Source organism: Pocillopora damicornis, chromosome 13 (genome assembly GCF_964200805.1).
Source record: "Pocillopora damicornis chromosome 13, jaPocDami1.2, whole genome shotgun sequence".
Classification (NCBI taxonomy): domain Eukaryota; kingdom Metazoa; phylum Cnidaria; class Anthozoa; order Scleractinia; family Pocilloporidae; genus Pocillopora; species Pocillopora damicornis.
In genome coordinates, this window is record NC_142682.1 from 4,552,464 (window position 1) to 4,568,906 (window position 16,443).

General features: G+C 38.2%; 2 protein-coding genes across 2 annotated transcripts; both read right to left on the minus strand.

Moving 5' to 3' along the window:
* Positions 1 to 221: 221 nt before the first annotated feature.
* LOC113667400 (tolloid-like protein 1) lies at positions 222 to 6,167 on the minus strand. The gene is made up of 6 exons (XM_089192144.1): positions 5,935 to 6,167; positions 4,497 to 4,553; positions 3,598 to 3,984; positions 2,468 to 2,902; positions 1,599 to 2,003; positions 222 to 1,182 (listed from the first exon to the last, which is right to left on the minus strand). Exons 1-6 carry the CDS (start codon positions 5,945 to 5,947, stop codon positions 1,112 to 1,114), a joined length of 1,368 nt encoding a protein of 455 aa, XP_089048270.1. The 5' UTR covers positions 5,948 to 6,167; the 3' UTR covers positions 222 to 1,111.
* A 4,573-nt stretch (positions 6,168 to 10,740) lies between these two features.
* Positions 10,741 to 16,199, minus strand: LOC113667399 (uncharacterized). Its single transcript, XM_027183214.2, has 5 exons — positions 16,060 to 16,199; positions 13,955 to 14,710; positions 12,674 to 12,772; positions 11,627 to 12,132; positions 10,741 to 11,339 (listed from the first exon to the last, which is right to left on the minus strand). Exons 2-5 carry the CDS (start codon positions 14,658 to 14,660, stop codon positions 11,100 to 11,102), a joined length of 1,551 nt encoding a protein of 516 aa, XP_027039015.2. The 5' UTR covers positions 14,661 to 14,710; positions 16,060 to 16,199; the 3' UTR covers positions 10,741 to 11,099.
* Between the last annotated feature and the right edge of the window lie 244 nt (positions 16,200 to 16,443).

A 16,443-nucleotide genomic window follows, 5' to 3' on the forward strand; every position in this document is an offset into this window, starting at 1 on the left:
CGATTCATTGTTTGTCGTATACGATTTTCATTAAAGCTTGACAGAGGATGGGCTTCATTCTCCGCTCCAACAAGCCTTCATCGCTCTGATCTCTCTCGTCATAACTACCATACCTCTGATAGGCGCTGGAGACCCTTGAAATTTCTGATGCACAGAAGAATGGTCACAAATAAAATAATGCCTGAAAGTTACTCAAAATATTGAAAAGTTTTCGCTATAAATTTCGCTAGTATGCAAAATGCAATCCTTTATTTGGTATTCAAGCTCAAAGGAACTTTGATAAGTATAAAATTTCTTGATACAGCAATTTTTTTGCATCTAAGAAGTAGGATATAGTAAAGGGCTAGTCAAACAAAAGGCCAAATAGCCCTCTATGCCGGAATAATCTCAGTACAATATAATACCACGAAATTTAAAATTTCCACATTTTCCCCTCCTGTGCAACTGAATAACAACAATTAAGCTGGAAACCACTCCGCTTCGCGTCCTGGTTTCCTACGCTTATCTCGTGTTCTCCCAACCTCCCGCGTGTTTACATCAGGCTATGTAAACACGGAAACCATTTTACATTTCTTCAATTATTCATCACGTTTACTCCTTTTCGAGTTACAACTCTCAATTAAGGGCCTCAGTTAATGGAGGCATTGCTTTAATTTCTGGTAAGTATTTCTGGTTAAATATCATGGAAAGATGCTGACGTTCTGACTAAATATTTATACAGTATCTGAACAGTTAAAATTTAAATTCACGTGGAAATAGGTTGCATCATCATACACTATTACACAACTTATGGACTGTAATAAAGTGTGTGATTGACGCTGCAAATTCTTTTTCTCTGCCCGGCACAGTTACAGTTTTCCTGTGAGGGGTTACGGTGGAGCTTCCTTTCTCCAAGGTTAGGTGGTAGTTTTGTATCAGATTTTGGTACACTGAGACAAGCCGATAATCATTTGACGGAGCTGGAGCAAAATCTATGGATGGTCTCTGTAATGAAGGGGGGTGTTAACCGAGTAATCCTGACTGTAAGGGAGGGGTGACTTAAGCAGTAACTTTTGACTTTGAACTCTCGCATTGTCTTTTCATTTTTGTTACTCTTCCAGATACACAGCACTCAGAAAATTATCACAGCAGCAAGAACAATTGCACCAACTGTGCAGGCGATAGCCTTGGACGTCGATGAACCTAAAGAGAGAAATCAAGAGAACAGGTATTTAGCTGAGCTCATTCCAAGAGATACGTCGTCTACTTTTAATCTAGTTTACAGCCCAGTAAGAATTTCACCTAAGAAACCTGTCATTATTTAATACCTAGGGAAGGGGGGCATCGACGGATTTGGGGGGATCACATAGTTAAAATAGTTTTCAGGGATAATGGAAGGGGGATCAGTCGTCGCGAAGAGAGTATAAAGGGAAGGCTTAGAAAAATTGGCTACCAATGAAGGGGGTATTTATAAGAATGCTACAGACCATAAAGGGGGGTGGGGTGGGGGGGGGGAATGGACCGGTAAATTATAAGGCAACGCAACCGAAATCCTCCAATTCCCCTCCTCGGCACTGCTGAATAAAAAATATCCAGCCCCGAAAGTCAGTTAAACGTACCTCTGGAAGTTTCTCTGAACGTGGCCTTAAAACCTTTGTAATACGCAGCTGACGCGTCTGATCTGAATATGACCCTCATGTACCGTTCGCTTGACTGAATGTCCTCTGGTTTTTCTTTACCACAGAATCTTCCTTTGCTCGCGCTGCTCCTGTCCTTTCCATCAAGGATTTCTACATAATCTTTAGTGCATGGCTGGCCAAAGCTGGGTTGCAATTCAAACATGTCAAAGCTGAGTTTCACAACTTTTCCATCTCGCACAGTGATTAGCCAATCGCAGCTCATATCTGGGGGGTAAGCTGAATTCTTCTCTGGACTTCTAAGAGTTCCATTTGAACCAGTTAATTTAAGGTTGTTATTGTTAACGTTTCCACGATAACATAGTTCTTTAGAGTAAGCATCAGGAGCTATGAAAAAGGGATAAACAATGAGTTAATTTATTATCGTTTTAAGGTTTTTTCAGTAACTGTGGCAACTGAAACCGTTACCTTCTTCATTTTCTGCGTTTATTATCTGCACTATCGTGACCGGTATCGTTACTGTTATCGTTACCGTTATCGTTACTGTTATGGGCCGTGAAACTTACAAAAAGGAAGGGTTGGTTTCACACACAAATATAGATTTACTATTGTTTATCTATTTCTTATAACGAATATACTGCTGTAATAGAGCTGCCTTTTAGTCGGAAATCACGCTCATTTGGATCAATGTCAGTATCCGAATAAATGCGTACCTACCCCTCCCATAACCCACCGAAAAAATAAACGATTACAAGTATGGGTAAATGTTGGGTTAGGGGAGGGGTAAGTGTGCAGTTGCTCAGATACTGACATTGATCTTCTCATCTTGACATAAGCGACAAATTACTTACAGGCGTCTACAGATTGGTAACGGGCCTTGAAGCCTTTCGAGGCAAGTCGACTTAACTGACTGAGTCTTAAGGCGGCAAACGTGACCCGCATATAATTTCCTGTGGAATAAACATCGTATATATTTCCCAAAATCGGCTGGTGCCATCCACAAAACAGAGCAAGCTCTTTGCTATCTTCCATTCGCCCATCTCGTATACGCACATAATCTGTTGAATCCCTATTTTCGCAAATAACATCAACTTTTAATCCTAGGTTAAAGTCTTCAAATGCCAACTTCACTCTCCGTCCAGCAGGAACGGAGATTACCCAAGTGCACTGGACACCCATTGGGTAAAGAACAGGGTAATCTGGGGTAAAGAATGTACCAGATGACCCACCAAGCTCAAGGACTTTATCTCGTCTGTCTGTCCTACGACAAATACCAGCAGCTTCCTCTAAATGGAATAGAGACGACACAGACATTAATTACCATTCCAGGGATAAAATGTAGTACTGAACCGTCGATGAACCTCGCACTCCAGTTTAAAATCTATCGTATAAGTTAATTACAAATGATAATGACGCATTTTTAGAGCACATTTTCCATGCGAACAAGCTTTAATGCGCTTTATAACTTAACTTTGCGTGAAGTGCGTGGGTTCTTTAACGTCCTTAGCCAACCAGTACAGAGAAAATGCAGGGGACGACACCTACGGTTTATTTTCGTTATTCGATAGGACTGGAACGTCTGGCCGATCGCAGATTTCATAGCAAAGGCAGCACGTAAACCTCAACCTCCCGCAAGGTATTGTGGTGCTCTACAACCTGAACTAACCTGGCGGCGGCAGCTTATATATAAGTTTGTTACATTTCTTTTCTTTTCCTTCCCATTCTTTCCTTTCCTTTCCCTTCCTTCCCTTTACTTTTCTATAATTTACTTTACTTTCCTTTACTCTTCTTTAATGTGCTTTTAATTACTTTTCTTCTTTTTCCTTTCTCCTTTTCTTTTTCCTCTTTTCTTTTCTCTCTTTCTTTCGTTTTTCTCTTTTCCTTCCTTTTTTCAGTTTTCACTCCTTTTTTCCCGTATGTATGGACATAAAGGGAAGTCTAGGTGCACTACAATAAACAAAACGAGTAACTATTGACATACCTTCCAAAACAGCCGAAACATTGAAACTGAATCCCCTGTCGGAATAACGTCCATCTGACTGGAACTTGACGTACAAGAGCTGTCCAGTAGAATAAACAACCTCGGGAGGTACTTCTCCACAATATGATCCAAGAAGATTAGACAGACTAGTGGTGTTACCATCATAGAACTCAAGTTTGTCTTCACAAACAAGATATCTGCCTTGTACTAAATGAAGGCTATTGAATGTCACCTTCAATATAAAACCAACGGATGGGAGATCACTGGCAACTTCAATTAACCAATTACATTCCAAGTTATTAGTGTAATTTATAGGATAGTTCGGACTCGTGATAGTCGTGTTGTGCCATCTGGAGGCAGTGATTCTTTGCGGAACAATGGAACAACCTGGAAAAAAGGTTGATTATAAACTTTTTAATATCACCATTGCGCAGTAGTATTACACATCGATATTCCTATCCTTGCAGTTTGCAGGAAGTTTGTCACCATGAACATGGTTAAACGGCTTCGTTTGCTACGAGTCTCCAAAAGCTCACTGGTTGAGCTTTCGAAGTACTGATTGGAACTCGCTGGTCTAACTCCTATTGAAGCTCTTTTCCTCCGAGTCTGTCTCTACCATTTATTGAAGAAAATAATCTTTCAACTTTTTAATGAGCTACTTGCAGAATAACTTAATTTCGGGTGTTCGACTGAAAACAATTTCATTGCACTCTTTGCTTCAAAAAGCAAGGTTTGCTTGTGTGACACTTTCCTGGCTATACTTGTTCAAGGATTTCTGTACTTAGCAGCTATAAGGTGGAACGATTATTTCCGGAAAGATTTGTCTTGGATTAGTTGTTTAGCTCTTTCCCTGTTTATAAAATTGATGCTGATTATCAGAAATAAATGTTCCAACTTACTGTTGTTCTTTGCAAACGAACCCAATGAGAACAAGGAAAGCGTCAATGAAACATAAACTGCAATAAAAACAGAAACCCAAAAATATCGTGAGGGTCAAATTTCAGGTCATGCACAGTAGTAGTACAAGAGTAAAAAAATAATAATATGATAAAATAACAATAGATAATATATTAGGTAGTCTGTCCGCTGGTCGTCATGACTAGCGCTGCAAGACGCGAGTCTTACTCAGTCGATATAGAAGCTTTGGAATTCCAGCCAATCACAGCTGAGCAGAATTGTTTTTAAGGTAACGTTTACCTGCAGTCGACCATATCGCCTAAGTGAGACTCGCCGTAAGCAGTCGAAACGTTGCGATGCATAGTCAGAAGTAACTTCATCGCGAGACAAACGATTACATTTTCAGTTACTCTCTTTTTCTTGAGGGTTCATGGGCATATGGCCTATTTGAGGGAATCGAAATCTCGTGATTGATGTCTTAACGGTGTCTTATCGATCATTTCATCGAAAATGTTCAATCACGAAACTACTTTCTTTGTGTAATTAAACAACTACCATGTCAATGAGTTGAAAACAGAAAGTCGCAGCAGAAAAATGAACAACTGCAATTACTACCTTATTTCATCTTACAGGTAAATAAGATTCTCAAGTTAAGGAAATACTAACGCTGTAGGATAACGATGGAAATTTTAGGGGTAACTTGAGATGACAGACGGGAAGCGAAAGACAAAATTTAGTGACCCCAATGTACGGAATTTTGAAGGACCTCGGATAACAAAATGTCACACGTTTGAATACCACGTTTATTAGCTTGATTTGTAAACCAATTCAGATTTGTTTTATTTTTAAGACAGAATTTCTAATTCAGACAAAACTGAACCAAGCGGTTGCGTGCAAGAAACTTATATGCATATTTCTCAAGACATGTCTCAATCACTTTGGAATAAATTATAGATGTGGCAAATCTGTTGACAGCATTTCATTCAGGGCATGTTGCCTATAATTAGCCAAATTTTTACGTCGCTTCGATGTTCGATTTTTTCACAGCAATGGGATTTAAGGATCGTCTTGATTCCCGTTCATACACGTCGTTTTTCACGTTAAATAATGTTTTTGTTCACGACGGTTTCTTCGTTTTTTATTACATTTAATAATGTCAATGTCGACTTATTTTTTCCCTTTCTACTGGTAAGCCATGTTACTGTTCGGCTCACCTTAACAAAGGTGCGCACTCATGGGTGCTTTTATTCAAAGGTTTTTTTTTCACAATTTTTACATTCAAATCGGCTAATGTTGAATGAAGGAGAAGCCATACGATTATGGAGCCTTGGAAAGCATATTTAATTTGGCACACCGCACGAAACAACAGCTGCCGAACGCACTCACTGTCCATCGTAGGAAATATACCAAAAGGCTTGACCGAATGTATACTCGACTTACCTAGAATACTCATTGCTTTGCCGAGATTCGACGAATGGAGACTTCACTGTGTCAAGTCATTCATTTGCAGGATTTTGTTGCATGTTATTATTGTGCCAGCGGTCGCCCATAAATTATAGGGAAGGCAATTACATTGAAATTGCGTGATGTTTCCTAAAATTATGTATCAAGTTTCTCCATACGCTTGAGACTTTCTACCTATCGAGTTTTTTTAACAACTGTTTCTTTAAAAAAAAAAAAAAAAACCCTTGCCTACAGCTACCGCTGAATGTGCCGTGAACCGATGAAATGAGGCAAGTGATCAGCGCGAGTACAGGCGTAACTGGGATAAGTTTGGCCCAAGATCTCACTAGTAATTCTCCTCACTGTCTTCCATACAACTATTGTGATATTAGTTTTGAGAATGTGGTATTGGACTAATAATAACAACTAATAATCTCCTAATGTATGTTTTTCTTTATTCTCGTATTTTTTCTGCTTGACATTATAATAGTGTTCTTAACAAAATTTCTGTCTTGGTCACCCGTGGGAGTCAAAGGCCAGTTAAATAGGCATGGTGACTTACCTTTTACTGTTTTTTTTTTTACTGTATTTTTCGAAGCAGAGTTTGGTGGGTAACATTTAGAGAAAGTCCGAAGAAAATTTTTTCATAATTTTTTTTCCCGAGGAATCAACTCAAGCGCTCGTTTTACCCAAGGTATTTATTCAAATTCTTCAGCCTTAATCTTCCATTTCTATGCGAAGAGTTCTCCAACTGTTTCTAAAAAAAAAACAATTTTATGAACTCATGATGGTGCACACGATTCATACTGTTGCCATGGATACGACTGTCCTGGAGGTGGATACTGTGGAACTGCTTCCTCTCCAGGGTAGAGTGGTGGTGATTCCGGTTGATATGGGTACTCTGGGGGTGGTGGATAGTTATCAAAGGGTGCGGCAGCATAACCAACTGGAGGGTGTTGGTTAGAATATGATGCTAATCGGAAAGGAGGTTCAACCGGCTGTTGAGGTAGAGTTGGTAAGGTGTCTCACACCTGGTTGTGGGGAACGGGAAACTGAACTAGTAAATGTGGACATAGGAATACCAGCAGCTGCTTTATGATTTGGTCTCTCTTGTCTGCGTTTTACAAGAATATATATCAGAACATTAAAACAGGCAACTAAGACGACCAAGCTGACAGTGACAGCTGTAATAAATGCCGAATTTGGAGGAGGAGCAAAATTCCCAACAAAGCAATTGAGATAACAGCCCTGTGACAGATAAGGAAATCCCTTAAGTTGTGAAAAAACTACTCATTCTGGATATATCTATACATATTAATTAACAAATAGAGAAGCCTTGGCTGTGCTCTGTTCTGTTATAAAGCACTTAGGAAGCGGCTAGAGCACGAAAGAAGTGTAGGGAGAAACACGAGACGTAGATCGGAGATCGCCATGATGAGCGAGCCGCGATGGACTTCAGCATGATCATATTCGCTCAGACATCGTCATGATTAGAATGAATTTTAACAGTTATGCCAGTTTGGTTATATTTTTCATCATTTCTGTTTTGTTCTGTTTTGTTTTTGAACTATGAACTTTATATACTATATGAGTGAATCTAACTGAGCGTGAATCAATCTTTAAAACCTCGAATGTCTATTTTGTTTTTCCTTTGGGGATTTTCGTATCTACTCACGTTTTAATAACGTAAATTACGGCGCCTGGTATGTTTATAAACCTTTATTTGGTTCTTCTGTTGCTACTTGCCGGCTCGCTTGTTCCGAAATTTCACTATCAGTTATCGGAAAAAAGCTAAAAGGAAGTCCCGGAAAAGGTCGAACATAGTACAGTTTGGCAGATGGCGTGACAGCTTTAGCTCAGCTCTATGCTCTATACTCTCATAGAGCACGCTCTTTCAACCAATGACACCGCGCGTTATATCCGAACTTTATTATAACAAGAAATAGATTGTGTTGAAAAGCAACTTCCTGCGATAACTAGGATTGAATTTTTACGATCCAGACATTTTTGACAACTTAATTGTTCCAGCAAGCAAATGAAAAAAAAAACTGTTTGATCTTCACTTGGCGTTCGTATTGTAGCAAAAGAAAAATTTCTTTCTGACCTTGTTATAACTAAGCGACTTCTGAGGTTAGAGCCTCAGCTTTCTAAAGGATATTACTGACTAAGAGACAAGATTAAGCTACTTATTTGTTTTGTCCTCTGCCTTGTAAGTGGCCGTGAAACCATTGTAAGCACTCTCACAATTCAATCCGCTGAAATGATGTGCCGACTGTGCGATTACGGCGGAAAACCCATAATATTCATCAGCATGTACTAAAACAATGGATAGCATTGAAGGTGTTTTCTGATTAGTTAATCAAACTGCTATTTACCTCCTAGCAACTCACGCAGGATTTGCGCCCGAAAATATGGTGATTGTTGCAGGAATAAATGAGTTAAAATCATCTTTTTGTTTTATGATATCTCATTGTCTTAGTATATACTTAAAGAACTATTCCCTTCGGTGTCGGTGGCTAGCGGTGGTTATTTCTCAGTAGCCACCTCCTTTGTGAATAGCCATTGTTGTTAACTAGCTCGTAAAACGAACACCCACAGAGACTTACTCAGGTTTGAAGCTTCGTAATGTGCCTTGAAACCAACTTCTCCCTTTGCTTGAGATGAAGAAGAAAAAAACGTGATCCTCATATAGTTCCGTGTCGATTCTATTCATCTCGATTAGCTCCAGGAAATTCCAACGTGAGTTGTTTGCTCTTTAGTCCTAAGGAAAAATTGAGAATTCCCAAATTCGAATGGCCTAAAATAGACTCTGTTAGTGTCCCTTTTTAAATTTAAGAGAAACTGTAAAAACAGTGCTCGTGCAAACTTCAAGGGGGGGAGGTCAGTTAAGCTGTTATATGCCATCTACACTTCGCAAAACTTTGCCTCAGGAGGGAGATTTTGATGGTGAAAAATAGCCAGAAAATATAGTGAATAAGTTACCTTTTGCAACAGCTGAAATACTCAGGCCAAATCCTTTGTCGGTATTTCTCTGGTCCGTGTAGAACTTGACATACAAGTGTTGACCAGTTGAATACAAAACCTCAGGATGCACTGTTCCACAATAGAACCCGAGAATATTGGATGCATTACTGCTACCATCATAAAATCTCAATTCATCACCAGAGTAATGTCCCAACTGCCAGTTGTTAAATGTCACCTTTACTATATGACCAACAAGACCACTTGCCACTTGAATCGACCATGTGCATTCCAAATCATGTTCATAGTTTGACGGATAGTTGGGACTTGTGACAGCGTCGGTGGATAAATTTGCAAAAACTGTACTAGGAAGCACCGAACAACCTAACATTTAAGGCACACAAATTAGCAAAACACCAACATTGCTGATATTATGTGAAACTAAACAAGATTTAGGGGCTGTATAAAGCCGATGACTCTGCCAGGGAAGAAAAGAACACGAATTACCAAAACTAAGTGAAAGTTTTTTTTTTCTTTTTCTTTTTTTTTTAAAGGAAGCCTCCATTGGTTGAAAAAGTTACCATTAGACTGAAGAAATGTCTTCTAGTATGGAGACTTGTTTGGAAAATTTGGTAATCAAGTGTTAAAAAAAGAAACTGGAACAATGAGAAGCAAAAAGATATCAGTAAGAGTGAAAAATATTACAGTTGGCTGTTTTTACAGCTAACAGTTAAAATTTGTCATTTTTTCTGTCTATCGGCCAAGTTTTTTGCCGTTTTACATTTAACAGTTAACCTCATGGAGAACTTCTTCATTCCCATACATGCATATAAATAAAAGAGTGGGTGATAATGGCGATAAATTTTGATAAGTCAACAAAAATTTGTTCCACCAGTTGAAGTTGCCTTGTAGCAGCGTTTCATTAACCGGCACGGGAAGGTAAGTCAATTTATCAAGAGCTTCTGTAGTTGTAATTTCAAGGTTTCGGCAGGCAGTCAGTTTCTATTAATGCCAAGTAATAGCAATATTATGATAAATGATCGCCATAATAGTGATAATAGTAACATCAGTTCAGACAACTCCCGATCTTCCAGATATAATAAGTTCAAACAAATATATATATATTTCCCTCATTAAATTTCCTTCTTAGATTTTATTGTGGGGATTGCGCAGCTTGATAACTGTTACAACCATAGAACTGTCCCTAAACTTACCACCAAGTCCATATGCAGTTCCTGGTATCCGGGAAGCAAATATAAAAACTGTAAAAGAAAATTATGGAAAAGGTACGGCTAATAAAAAAAATTGATTGGTCGAACTGTAGGCAGGGAATTCGGACATAACCAAATACTTCAGACTTGTGCAACACTCAGTCAAATTAAAACTAAGTAGGGGAAACTCGTGATAGTGATAACGATAATAATAAAAATTATAATAATAATAATAACAATTATGACAATAAAAACAGTAATGATAATAATAATGATAACAATAATAATAATGATACTAATTATGATAATAATAAGAAGAATAATGATAACGATAATAATAATAATGATTATAAAATAATGATAATAATACTAATAATGATGACAATATCAGGATAATTTTGAGTGCCTCAGTCACACATGGAACTTGTTCCTATTTCACGATGATAAACAAGAATCTTATTAGATCTACATCTATATATTTTCAACAATTAAAGTTTTAGCATATTTTTTTTTAACGATACAAGTTTATGGCTTCGTCACGGAGTTGGCTACAGCCTGCACCGCCCAACTATCGTGCTTGGAATCTACGCATCCAGAAGTTTTACACTGCCACAATGATGATAATAATGTTGATGTAAGAAATTTTACTGAGTAAGTTCTTGACACATATTTAACAGCGCCTTACAATGTCCTATTGAAATAACGAATGAAGAAAGACGAGAAAAGTACAATTCCAAAGTTTTAAAAAGCAGTTCTACAATACATTACATTTCATATATAACTCACAGGGTTCACTCATTAATTAAATAAAAGAAAATGACTAAATGCTTTTCTATATATATACGTTTGAAAGGAGCTAACATTTTCGGAAGGAGCGAGTAAAGAAACTGCGAAAGAAAATACATGTCTCAGCCACGTCAGACAAGAGCGGGCCTAGAAACAAGTTAATTCATCCTTCCCCAAATTTTCTTCTGTAAGGCCTAGTTTTGGTCAGCTGGCACATCGCCTTATTTTTCTCTCGTGGTCATCGGTTTCTATCCTTTGATTGTTGTTTATTTTATAATTCTCTACAAGTGTTACCACCGCATCAAACACTTTGTTTGGATAGTGAACAATATCATTGTCCAATGTACCCTCCGGATACGAGTGGGTCATCGGATACACGTCTATGACATCGAAACCCGCTTGACACATGGCTGTGATGGCGTACGCGCTGAACAGGAGAACTCGCTGAAAGAAAAATAGAATCAGATAGAAATAAGGTGGCTCGTGACAGTTTACATAGAATGAAATGGTTGAAATCGAGGATAAGTACCTCTACCAATTCAAGATTATCATCACAGATGTTGCCCTGCAATGTGCATCGATACGTAGGTGATGTCACCCCATTACACGGTCGCCCCGAGTGGAGTTTCGTCGCTCCGAAATATAGTTGCCTCGCTCCCAACTTTTGAGTCTAAATAAGGTTTCAAACGTATTTAAGGGGGCGACGTCATCTGTTATCATAGGGTACAAACCTGCGGTGTGAGGAATCTCTTATCTGTTGGGTTGTGGTTCCTTTGCTTATGCTTACATAAGGCTGTAGTTGATTTCCAAATAACCCTCGCTTTTAACTTTAGAACTTCTTTGCCTTGTGAGTCAATTGTTTTCTCTTTCAACAAGTCTATTACGTCTCCAATGACCTTCTGAAAGGTTGTGAAATTGACGCTTCGGGTATAATGAAGTCCAAGGTTTAAAAGCAGTACACTGGATGGTTGCTGTAAGTCTGTCGTATTAAGAACGCTGCGTATGGCATTTAAGACTATCTCCGGACGAAAGTCGAGGTTATCCCGTGTATTGTTGACTGGTTTATCATTCCTGGTTGGATAGAGCCAGTTATAACTGTTTTTGCAGTTGGAGTAGAGCTTTGTGCACAGGTCACGAGAGCGGATTGAATTAAACAGCATAAGTCCTAATGAATCACCGTACACCCAGAAAGTACCAGAAGAGCTGTAGTTTTCTGGTAAGGACCAGTCGTATGATTCTGTTCAAAGGAAAAGTGGACTCAACGTCAGTATCGAAGCAATCACACACTTACCCCTCCCCTGACCAAACAACAGTCAACTGACAACAAGTTCGGGTTGGGGTTAAAACTACAGGTACAACTTTAATTAGTAATGTTGTTTCTGGAAAGCTATCCAAATCTAGACTAGTGCTATGCCTACCAAAAGAGGGTTATATAAGTAATTTTCACTTTTTACAGTACATTCTTCATTTAATTCTTGCTTCTAAACCCTATCACAACCCAATGCTGGTAAAGTAGATTAAATGCTGGAAAACCAACATTTCAAATTCTAATTCTAACTGGAAAGAGTGGACAAGATGAGCCACCTCGTAGAATGTCCAATGCTAAATACTCGTTATCGTTATTGCTATTAATCGACATTATCATTATCATTATTACCATCGTAATCAACATTAAGGCTATTATTAATTTCTATTCGAATGGAAACTCTCCCCTTTCTACTCTCCCCTCTCCCCTTGTTCATCCTATGTCAATTAGCTTATGGTAGGTGAGTTCTAACCTTCGAGGTATGGCCGCCATTTGTCATTCTTCCACCGACCAAATCCATCCCACAAGTTATTGCACGTGGAAGAACACGACTCAAGGTAATGAAGTTTGTCTGTAGGGAAGAGAGATTCAAGAGAAAATTAATTGAAATTTCAGTTGTTCATGAGCTGGTCGAAAGAGAAACCCTCTCAAGTCTGGTACTCTCAAGTCTCTCAGGAGTAACAAATTATGATTTTATAACAACCTATTGTATCAATTTATTTTGCACCAGAAACGTACAGAAAAGAAAGTAATACATAAGCCAGGAAATGGTTTTTAATTTAGCACCTAATTCTGACGTCCTACTGATAAGAAATATATGGTAATCAGTAAGGAGAATTAATATTTCGATCACGGGAGTGAAAAGGTTAATTAAGAAAGTAGGCGTACTACCAAGAATGGATTTAGAGAGAATTCCAGGAGCACAGGATACAATTCTTAAATATGAATATGATGATTATTATTATTATTATAATCATTACTATCATTTTTTCCATAGAGTTCGTTTAAGTTTCCAAGTGAGCTATTTACAAGGCAAAAATATATTCCCCCATTATACCGTGATAATGACCTAGCGTCAACAACGTTTTGTTTTCATATTACTTTTTAAATAATTTGCCTCGTGAAAAACTAACTATTATTATTATTATCATCATTATTATTATCATATTATTGTCATGATTATCCATAATGTTATCATTATTTACGGTATTATTATTATTGTCTTACTCATATTTTAAACCTGCAGTATATTTTCTATTGAAATAGAGAGAGGTTTAATTTTCCTTAATTTTCAAGCCCCTCTTCGGTTTTAAATGCCTTGATCTACCTTCATTCCAGCAGCACTACCCTTGATGTCGCAGCATTAGCTACTCTTGCTTCAAGTTCTCTGACACATTTCTTCCAATCGTAGCTATAGCTGAGACCATCCGCTTGCTGTATACGATAGCTTTAAAATAAGTGGCGAGAGTAATCCGAGATTGTATTGCTTTTGCTTTACCTTGCGACGTAAATGATCCAGAAAACTCGCATCACTTTCTTAAACCAATAAATTAACTAAAGCTCAAAGCAATCGTGAATTGTTCAATCGCGTTTTCTTGCAATTGAAGCTGTTTTCGTGTTTTTACATTAAGCTCTCACTGGCGTTCATCTTGTTGAGATTACTCTGGTTTGGTTTTAAAATAGACTTATTCTCAACGCGCTCGAAGCGACTCATTTTCAAAGCGTTCACCTTTATTTCTGTCAAGTTACTTACCGGCTAATGACACGATCGTATCTGTTGTTTCTACGGCTATCTCGAGATGTGTTCCGCTCTGAAAGGGCTGTGCCAAGTAATCAACCATGGGGCCTAGAAGATTTCTCGGTTGAAATTTCCCATGAACGTTCCCCTTAATGAACCAATCAGGTGGAGGGTCCCTGAATCCATCGCACAGACTATAGTCAAGGTGAATCAACAGTTGATAGATACCAGGCTCCATAATAAGAAACAAAGCTTCATAAGTTCCATTATTGTGATCAAAAACAGTCGCTGCAATGCTTGATGGGCCACGTAGGTTGACCCTCCAGGTGTCTCCACCAATTACTTTCGCTCTATTGTCGGTCGTTTTTGATTGGATGAAAATCTTACTGTACTCTCCAGCAGGCCTGATGTCCTGAAATGTTATCTCACTTGTTGAGGCGTCGGTTCTGTTAGCTATTTCCCAGCCATCCTTCACTTTTCCCCAGGCCATATTGTCGTAACACGGTTTGATTATGGCCTGCCAGTCCGAGCGCGCACGATGCTGACGTAGCCACTCACGACAGAAATCGGCGATTTTATTTGCTTCGTTCGTTTTTGCAATAAAACGAAATGGTGGGTTGTTTATGAAGAGAGTTGAAGTAATAGTATATAACACCAACAAGCCAAAAACGAAGGCAATTCGCCGTAAGGGAAGATATTTAACAAAGGACAAACGTTCCATTGGCGCTGTAAATTTAACACCTCAGTTGAATGACGAATCCCCCGTTGAAACTGCAAAGAGAAGTAGAATTCTTAGTAAATTTATAATAAATAAATAAATAATAGATAAAATAATAAATAATAAATAAAATAGTAAATTCTTAATAAAAATAAATTAGACTTAAAATATTTGAATTGGCTTACTGTAAGTGATATCTTTCTTCTGTTGAATTTGTAAACAAAGAAAAATGACGGAAACATTTTATGACAGAACCACTAAAGTCCGTGGAAAAAAATAGGTTGTTTTGTACGCTAATAAATTCTTGATCTTTTTCTTTTTCTTTTATGTTTTTTCTCCATGACGTTACTGCAGTGAGGTGTTCACGCATATTTTTCATCATTTCAGCTTCTCTTGCCATTGAAAGCATATCCTGCTTTATAAAAGGTTTTTGGCTCGTTTTATCCATTTTTTGTACGTTTTGCAATAAACTCAACCGGCTGTCTCTACATATGTATGTCCTGTCCAACGTTCTAATTAAACCCATCTTCTCGGCCCCGTGTTAAAACTTATGGAGCCTTTCAGTGTCATGACTACTACGAAGAGTATATGAACTGTTTATAATCTCTTGCTACCCTTCTAGTTTCTAAAACTAAGGCCTCTAAATCACCAAATTATGCATCTCCTAGTCCATAGTTTGTGTTTGTCCTTCTTCGTAAAGTAATAAAATGTGCTATTATTTTTATGAAGAGATTGTGTCTCATCTATTCGTAATGGTGTATACTGGAAATGTTGTAGCCAATAATGCTCGTCCAGGACGGTTTCTAACTTGAAAAATGGTTTTTAATCATTTTCCAAGTTGTTGTCATAACCCAATAGTCACTCCTTAGCACCTATTCAGTTTCCTGTTCACTATTTGGTCAAAATCACTGACTAACGCATAGGGCTTGTTAATATTCTTTCTTCTTAGGGATCCTGTATGGGGCTTAACTGCTAACGGTAAAAATGATCAAACTTTTCACTGCCTACTGAGAAATCACGTGGCTTTTTTAATTACAACCAGCAAAATCTATCAATGGATGTAAAATGGGCTGACAGCAAACGTACTTTGAAAAGTTTTGCACACTTATTGCGTATTTGAGACGCTCGAACAAATATGCTCTAAGGGTGTTTTTTTACACAAGGTTTCAATTCGTTTTCTTCATAGAAGCTGCTTTAAACCGATGTTTGTCGACTTCAAATTTAGCGGATCGGAAATACAAGGAAAAATTCAATTTTCAGTTCTTTGTTTCTGATTTTCATTCAGCAAAACGAGGTCTAATCTAACATGTTTGCTTAGTGTAAATGAGGTTATGGAGATACATTAAGACGAGAAATTGTAAACGGGTTGTAAACAGTTTATCATATCGTGATTAAGAGTAACCTTGAAAACACTTGATTCGATCCCAAGACCTCTCTTATAGAAGGCAAAGTCAAGTAGTATCCGTAATGCGCTTTACTTTCCAGGGGCAGGTCTCAAGTCTGGCCTAAAGTCAATTTAGTAGCCTGGATATCTCACATCTTCATTATTCATTTTCCAGGTTGAGTTGTTTTGATCCTTGTTTCATTAAAACCATCAAGTCCAAGGTGACACCGGATTTGCTTTCCCGAATAGGAGCAATAGCGAGCTTCCAATAGCGAGTCTCCGGAAATGGTGTTGCCAGATTTCTATTCGACACACAGTTTCGGCCTCAGCCAGCTATGGAACAGGTCACACCGAAATTAGAATCGTGGCATCGGTCCCCATGGCGAGCTTTGCTCAAGAAAA

Bases quoted from the DNA above. Each gene is read 5' to 3' on its own strand.
- LOC113667400 (XM_089192144.1), bottom strand. The intron at 2,903-3,597 runs GTATGTCAATAG...TATTCCATTTAG, and splicing joins TGTTTCGGCTGTTTTGGAAG to AGGAAGCTGCTGGTATTTGT. The intron at 1,183-1,598 runs GTACGTTTAACT...TTCTCTCTTTAG, and splicing joins GTTCAGAGAAACTTCCAGAG to GTTCATCGACGTCCAAGGCT.
- LOC113667399 (XM_027183214.2), bottom strand. From the start codon at position 14,660: ATGGAACGTTTGTCCTTTGTTAAATATCTTCCCTTACGGCGAATTGCC. The intron at 12,773-13,954 runs GTAAGTAACTTG...TCTTCCCTACAG, and splicing joins TACGATCGTGTCATTAGCCG to ACAAACTTCATTACCTTGAG. The intron at 11,340-11,626 runs GTTTGTACCCTA...TTTTTCTTTCAG, and splicing joins AGAGATTCCTCACACCGCAG to CGAGTTCTCCTGTTCAGCGC.